The sequence below is a fragment of the Nothoprocta perdicaria genome, unplaced genomic scaffold (genome assembly GCF_003342845.1).
Source record: "Nothoprocta perdicaria isolate Ctin4 unplaced genomic scaffold, notPer1 scaffold_0, whole genome shotgun sequence".
NCBI lineage: Eukaryota > Metazoa > Chordata > Aves > Tinamiformes > Tinamidae > Nothoprocta > Nothoprocta perdicaria.
The window spans coordinates 5326013-5333432 of record NW_020454092.1 but is presented as its reverse complement, the minus strand read 5'-3'; the positions used below and the strand labels follow the sequence as shown (position 1 = coordinate 5333432).

General features: G+C 68.8%; 2 protein-coding genes across 3 annotated transcripts in view; one reads left to right on the top strand and one right to left on the bottom strand.

Annotated features, from left to right (window-relative positions):
* PRKAG3 (protein kinase AMP-activated non-catalytic subunit gamma 3) overlaps positions 1 to 1430 on the top strand; it is a 3789-nt gene extending 2359 nt beyond the window's left edge. Inside the window, exons 9-11 of one of the 2 annotated variants that reach the window (XM_026034771.1) lie at positions 285 to 431; positions 552 to 645; positions 1408 to 1430. In XM_026034771.1, the coding sequence (XP_025890556.1) occupies positions 285 to 431; positions 552 to 645; positions 1408 to 1430 (264 nt within the window). Of the gene's footprint in view, positions 1 to 284; positions 432 to 551; positions 723 to 1407 lie in introns of those variants that run through there. The other variant, XM_026034692.1, reaches the window with a different exon arrangement.
* A 1143-nt stretch (positions 1431 to 2573) lies between these two features.
* LOC112959865 (sterol 26-hydroxylase, mitochondrial) lies at positions 2574 to 7407 on the bottom strand. The gene is made up of 9 exons (XM_026054026.1): positions 7303 to 7407; positions 5086 to 5276; positions 4676 to 4875; positions 4402 to 4599; positions 3978 to 4138; positions 3668 to 3834; positions 3291 to 3372; positions 3010 to 3210; positions 2574 to 2929 (listed from the first exon to the last, which is right to left on the bottom strand). Exons 2-9 carry the CDS (start codon positions 5271 to 5273, stop codon positions 2804 to 2806), a joined length of 1323 nt encoding a protein of 440 aa, XP_025909811.1. The 5' UTR covers positions 5274 to 5276; positions 7303 to 7407; the 3' UTR covers positions 2574 to 2803.
* Between the last annotated feature and the right edge of the window lie 13 nt (positions 7408 to 7420).

Sequence of the window (7420 nt, the reverse complement as noted above, 5' to 3'; positions counted from 1 at the left end):
CCTGCATGTGTGTGGTGGCACATTCCTGCAGGTACATGGTGGCATGTCCCTGCATGTGAGTGATGGGATGTTCCTGCATGTGAGTGATGGCATGTCCCTGCATGTGCATGGGCAGCCCTTGCGTGCATCTCTCCGGGGTGCTCACAGCCTGTGGGTGCCTGAACCACGTGCAGAGACACCATGAGCCCTCATGTATCTGCCCTGTGTGTACCCATCCTCATGCCCGGCTCGGTGCCAGGACGGTGCCTGTTGTGGGGCACTGACTGCAGCCTCCTCTCCGGCAGCACCTGGCAGCCCAGAAGACCTACAACAACCTGGACATCAGCGTGCGGGAGGCGCTGCGGCGGCGCACCGTCTGCCTCGAGGGGGTCCTCATCTGCTACCCCCACGAAACCATGGAGGACATCATCGACCGCATCGCCAAGGAGCAGGTGGGTGGCACGGGGCGCATCCGTCCTGCGCGTTGGCACCATCCCCGTCCCGCCATTCCCGTCCTGCCAGCCCCGTCCCGCCACCTTGGCTCCCGTCTGATGCCCTCGCCGTGCCTACAGGTCCATCGCCTGGTGCTGGTGGACGAGAACCGGCACCCGCGGGGCATCGTCTCCCTCTCCGACATCCTCCAGGCCCTTGTGCTCACGCCCGCAGGTATTGACGCGCTTAAGTCTTAGCCCACGGCGCTCCATCTTTCTCCATTTGCACCCTCCATTTCTCTCCACCTCAGGTAGGCACCGCTGCGGGCCGCAGCACGTCTGCGCCCTCCCCACGGGCGCCCGGCCGCTCGGGCCCGCGCGCTGCCGCGTCCCATCCGGCCCTGCCCGCGCCCGCCGGCGAGGTAGGAGGCGGCCGGCCGGGTGACGGGCACCCGGGCACAGGCGCTCCCAAGGTCCTGGGCACCCGGGCACAGGCGCTCCCGAGGTCTTGGCATCCAGGCACAGGCGCTCCCGAGGTCCTGGGCACCCGGGCACAGGCGCTCCCGAGGTCCCGGCGCTGGGCTCAGCCTCGGAACCGCCTGGTCAGGGCAGAGGTCTCTGCGCTTTGGGCTGGGTGATGGTTTTGAGGCACAGAGCAGACCCACATGAAAGCCCCAAATCAGTTTCTCTGGCATCTAGCCCCCTCGGTGCCATTCCTGTGGGGCTCAGTACAGTGGGGCCAGGTCCCTGCTCGTGCCACACGATCCCTGGCACCCCCCTGCAGAAGGGGGCTGAGGGGCTGTTATCACATCACACTCATCAACCTCCCCCCTTCCCTGGAGGCCTGGCGGGGGCTCAGGATGTCCTGATGTGGGGGTGTCGGGTGTCCCGGGATGGAGCCGGCGCCCTCGTGTCCCTGTGCCCTCGTGGGATGGAGGGCTGTGACACGGGGGGTCCATCCCACGGTGGGTCACGGCCTCGCGCTCTCGCCTCGCAGGCCTYGACCGACACTCGCTCTGAGGACGCCACGAGCGCCGCTGGCTCGTGCCGCTCGGGAGCCCCGTGGCTGCATCGGGGCCRTGGAAGGAGCCTTGGGCCCGGAGGATCCCTGCGGGGGGGTCTGCCCACGCGCACTCCGGCTCCGGCCTCGCCAGGGGCCCGGCCTGCTCCTCCGGAGGGGAAGGAGGCAGAGGGAGCAGGGAAAGGGGAGCCCCGGGAGCAGCTCCCTTGAGGGTGCCAGTGACACTGCTCGGCACGCAYCGTGCTGCGAGGTGCCCCCCAACAGGGACCCCAACACCTTGGGGGCCTGGCCACACTGTCCCCCTTGTCCTGGCCACCTTGGGCCCGTGTTGCTGCTGGACTCGAGCACTTGGGCCCCGTCTCCCTGCGGGCAGGTCCCGGCGGCCGTGCCCAGCGCCCTGGGCTCGGCGCGGGCGCTGCTTGGGGGGCAGAGGCTCAGYCGGCCTGTTTGGGGCATGGATGTGTGGGGCTGGAGCCCCCTGGCAGAGACTGGTGCCTGGACGGGGGGTGCTGGTGGCGGGGGGACCCTGGCCATGTCTGGGCTGGGAGGGTGGGGGATCACCTGCATTCACCGTCCTGTTCAGCTCCGTGCTAATAAACCTGCCTGCTCCAGCTGCGCGTCCTCGCCCTGTCCCCCTGGCAGCCAGCACCCCCTGCACCCCGCTCTGCGCTGCAGGAGCCAAGKGAAGGGGCAGAGCGCCCGACCCTGCACGTGGCCATCGCCTGGCCCGGCTGGGTCCCTGCTTGGTGACAGGAGGATTGAGCCAGTGCCCCCACCCAGCGCTGCCTTGCCCAAGGCCACCGCGGCAGCCTTGAACCCTGCGTGCCCCATGGCCCGCGGCCCGCGCTGGCTGGCCCTGCAGGGACCTTGTCCCGCATCGGGACAGGCTGCCACCCTCTTCCTGCCGGGGGCTGGATCCATCCCTGGCCACCCCAGTGTCCCCACGACGGCTCGGCGCCCCCAGGAGCCCGTCCGCAGGGAAAGTGAGGCACGGAGCGGTGGCTGTGGCCAAGGTGAGCTCTTGGGCCGGGCCCGGCGCCCTGGSCCCGGCAGGCACAGCTCCACGCGCAGCGACACAGGCACGGCACAACGGAGAGACAGAAACGGCTGCGACCCCCCTCCCCACGGCGCCCCGGCCCCCRCGGCGTGTGAAAGGCACAGCGAGTCCCCAGCTCCCTGCCAGGTGTGCGAGGGGCTGGCCAGGGCACCCGGCATGACCGGGGGGCAGCCTCACCCCCCGGCTTCCCTGCACGGCACCGGCAGCCCCAGCCCAAGCGGGACAGGGAGATGCCGGGCGCCAAGGGAYCCCATGGATGCGGGATCTAGCGGGGACGAGGGGACGTTGCCTCCCTCCCCTCGGCACCCGGGGCGCTCAGGGGGCCGCCGGGCGGGCGACGAACTCCAGGTTGATGGGCTTGTCGGCCACCAGGACGATGCGGGACACGGAGGTCACCTCCACGCCGCGGGGGTCCGGCCGCACCTCGAACGCCTGGATGATCTGCGAGGATGAGGGGGAGCGGTGAGAGCGGCGGCCGCGGCGCCCGCCGCCGGCTCAGCCCCGCGCGGCGCCGCACTCACCCTCGCCAGGGCCAGGTGCATCTCCAGCTCGGCGATGCGGCGGCCCACGCAGGCGCGGACGCCGTAGCCGAAGGGGATGGAGCTGAAGGGGTGGTGGGGGGAGCCGTGGCCCCGCAGCCAGCGCTGGGGCAGGAAGCGCTCGGGCTCCGGGAAGTGGGTCTCGTCGTGGGACATGGCGTAGTGCGCCAGCACGAAGAGGGTCTGCGGGAGCGGGCAGGGTTACGGCCCCCTGCCCGGCCCCTCCGAGCGCCGTGGGGCTCCCGCTGCCCAGCCCCACTCACGTTCTTGGGGAAGAGGTAGTCGCCGATGACAATGTCCTTCTCCCAAAAGACCCTGGCGTTGGTGGGCACCACGGGGTAGATCCTGTGCCAGGACAGGGGAGAGGCAGTGCGGGAGCAGGGCCCACCGGGCACCACATCCCCAAGCAAAGAAAACCCCAGGGAGGACAAGGGGGAACATTTCCCGCTGCTCCGGGCTCCGTCTCCATGGCCAACGAGGGGGCTCAAACCCGATCGCACACCCTGCCTGGGAGATGTCCCCATGCCCCAGGATTGCTACCTACCTCCCCAGCTCTCCAGTGTCCCCGGTCTCATAGGGCTGCCATGGGAAATGGGGTAGGGACAGGGGTCCTTGGGCAAGGGGCAAGGCTGGCCTCTACCTCAGCGTCTCCTTGATCACAGCACGAAGCAGTGGCATCTTGGGGATATCCTCTGCACCAGGGACCCGGTCAGGGGGCACGACCGCCGCCAGCTCCTTGTACAGGGCGCTCTGGATGCCCAGGTCCCGGGAGAGGTGGTACAAGGCCCAGGACAGCGTGTTGGAGGTCTGAGGGGTCAGAGCACGGAGGCGGGTGAGGGACTCGGGACTAGCACCAGSAGAGTGCTGGGGCCAGCCAAGGCACCAAGGCCAATGTGTGACCCAAGGGAGCGGTGCCCCAGGGCAGGGTGCAGCGGGGATCCCGCTCTCACCGTGTCCACACCGGCCAGCAGCAGCTCCGCCACGCTGCCGTAGACCTCCTCGAGGCTGAGCTGGCCGCTGGCCAGCAGGTAGCTCAGGTAGCCCGACACCACCTTGCCCCGCTCCACCTGCCCCTCCAGCTCCTTCATCTTACGGTCAATCAGGTTCTTGCCTGCGGGGATAGCGACAGTGGGACCCAGTGCTGATGGAGYGGGAGGTGACCAAGGCAAGGGGCTGGGGGTCCTGCCCAGGTGCCATCAACGCCTGCAACCTGTGGCGAGGTGCAAGTCCAGGGCTGTGGAAGAGGCGTGTCCTGGCCTCTCCAGGTGGCCGGAGGGCTCTGCAGGGTCCCCACTGCCCCTGTTGTACTGGGTGGGAGGGCTGGGGGGTCCTTAGCAGTCCCATTGGGACGGGTCCCCCATCGCCACCCCTCACCGAAGGCGAAGATGGTGTCCCAGCTGTCCAGGTAGCGGTCCCAGAAGGGCAGCACCTTCCTGGTCCATCGTGGAAAGACCGTGGCGAAGATGGAGTTCTTGAACATGAGGTTGATGGAGTTGATGAAGTGCTGGGTCTCGGCGGGGACCTGCCGCTGCAGGCACCCGATGCGGGTCTCAAAGAGGATGTAGGAGATCCCTGCGGGGGACAAGCTGCGTGCAGAGCCCTGCGGGGCCGGGGCGAGCGGGGCAGGGCGAGGCGGGGACCCCCCTACCTTCGAGGGCGAAGCGGTAGAGCAGGTTGGCCACGTCGCCCACCAGCACCCCCGAGGCGCTGCGGCTCCGCTCGTCCCGCAGCCGCACCATGAGGTCGGACACCACCTCGCCGATGGCGTCCGCGTAGAGCGCCGCCTCCGAGGGCTTCAGCAGCCGCTTGTTGAGGACCTGCCGCAGGCGGTACCAGCGCTCCCCTTCCCTGCRCGGGACGTGGCGAGGGGGCAGTGGGTGGGAGCTCCGTGCCCATGGGCACATCCTCCCCGCGCTGCGCTGGGCATCACCCGAGCCCCCCGGTCTCTCGGCCCCTCATCCCTGGGCTGTTTGGCAGGGGGGACAGTGACAGCCCTGGCAGCGGAGGCGATCGCCTTGGGGATGGGGCAGGAACTGCTGCCCCATGGAGGGGACTCACTCGGTGAAGGGTCCGTAGGGCAGGCGCCGTGTGTCCCGGTGCTCCTTCCACAGGGCCATGTCGCTCCTCATGGGGTACTTGCCCTCCTGCCGCAGCAGCTGCTCCAGCACCTCTGGACTCCCGATGTTGATGTTCTCGTAATGCCCAAAGGTCGACTTCCAGATGGGGCCGTAAATGCGCCGGGACATCAGCTGCAATGACCCAGAGCACAGCGGGGTAATGGGGACATTGGGGGAGCAGGATCAGTCCCTCCTTGCCCTGACTGTGTCCTCCAGCCTTCCAACGTGCTCTGCAGGGAYCCCTCAGCACTGGCTGGGTCTGCATGGTGGCAATAGCTGGTCACCTACATGAGTGAGTGTGCAGGGGTGCAGCAGGACTGGCAGTGACGTGTGTGCAGGACACAGCAGAAGGTCCCCATCCCCTGCGCTCACCCTGAGCTCCCTTTGCCTTCACCTCCCTGTAGCAGCACCCTGAGCTGCAGCAGCCAAAAGGCACCAACCCCACAGCACAAGCTGGGGTATCCCTCATGCATCCCAGAGATGCATGGGCAGCTTGGCAGATCTTCTGAGAAGACCGAAAGGGAACAGAAGGGACAGGGATGATAGCCATGCACGAGGCTTGAGGGCCATCTCAGCAGTTGCTGCTCCAAATCCCACTGCTTCCAGCAGCCCCCTCCACACCACGCTCCGCCTGCGCCAGGGACAAAAGTCCCCGTGCAGGGCTTTGAACCTGCCCCCTGATAAGCGTGGTTAATGATCAGTGCTAGGAGGGCACCGCCAGGCCCGGGCTGCTCCGAGGGCAGGTGAYCAGCGCGGGGGGCACAGTGCCCACACGGAGTGGGGTTATTTCTTGGCAGGACCCCCCGGGGGCCGTGCCTGCCTCCCGGCTGGCAGCACTGGCACCCCGCACCCCGGTGCGGGTCTCCGCGGGCTGCGGGGATGCACGTGGTACCATCTCCCTTGGTGACTGCCTGCACGGCAGCCTGCGCCCGCCCGCAGCTCCATTCGTCAGCGCGGGGAGATGTTCCTGGCGGGCGGCGGCAGCGAGAGGGGGAGGGAGGGCCGCCCCGGCGCGGGCGCTGCAGGCCCCTGCGGAGCCAGCGAGCTGCGGGCGGGGGGCTGCGCGGCCGCCCTCGGGCTGCGAGCAGCCTGCGAGCATCTGCTGGCAGCACAGGCCTGGGGAGCAGCGGCGAGTCCGAGCTCCCAGGGAAAGCAGCTCTGGAGCCCGCGGGGAGCTGAAAAGCCGGGGTGCGCTGGGAGCAGCAGGGTCCTCCCGTGCTGCTCCAGCTCCCTTGGGACAGCCCCGTCCCCAGGAGCGCTGCCCCGGTCCTGCACCATCCTCCCAAGCGCTGCTGCTTGGAGCTCCAGGGTGCTGGAGATGTCACCCGGCTCCCTGCCAGCAAAACCAGCCCATGCTTTATCCGACGTATGAGGAAGTGTTGACAGAAGAAAACAAACACCTCTGCCTCCTCCTCTCTGCTGCCTTCCTGGGTGCCATCTGGCCCAACACCTGCCTGGCCGCCTTTACCCCCCAAAAACGTGGCTCCCGTTGGGGCAGACTGGGCTGTTGGGGGTGCTGGGACAAGGGGAGCTGGTTCTTTGCCCGGTGCTGTCCCGGGCCCGCTGCATCGTGGCATGGGCGGCACTGTAAGGCAGCCCGCAGGCGGGCGGGACCCTGCACAGGCCACTGTCACCAAGGCCTGGCCTCTGGTCCCCTGAACTGCGAGCCAGGGGGAGGCTCCTGTCACAGGAGGCAGCCAAGACACAGCGCTCGGCCTGCCCAGCGTGGGGCCTCGGGTAGTCCTGGCCTGGCTGGACTCTCCTGGCACCACCCGGCTCCCTGTTGGCCTCAGCCTGATGCTGACCCTGGCATCGCCCCACGGGTGCAGGGATGCTCCCTGTCTAATCCCTCCCCTCTCCCAGCGTTGCCTTCCCCCCCTTGAATCCTTGCAGTCACCTGCACCCCACCTGCTCCCCCACTCCATTCCATCCCTGCCCCCAGTACAGATCCGCTTCCCCCTCTCTGCCACCCCTGCCAAGACCCCAAATCATGGATCATGCCCCATCCCCACTGCCTGGGAGCCCCTAGACCCTACTCATCCCTCCTGGGACCCCAGCCCGTGCACGACCCCTCTGCCGTGCACGACCCGCTCCGCCAGAGCCGGCGCTCCCCGCGGGGATGCCCGGGCGCCCGCAGCCCCGCCGCCCCCGGGCGCACCTGCAGCCGGTGCGTGTGCAGCAGGTAGCCGCGCAGGAAGAGCCAGACGAAAGTGCGGAGCAGCCCCGGCCCCGGCAGCTCCGCGGGCCCCTTCAGCCGCGCCGGCCCCGCCGTGGCC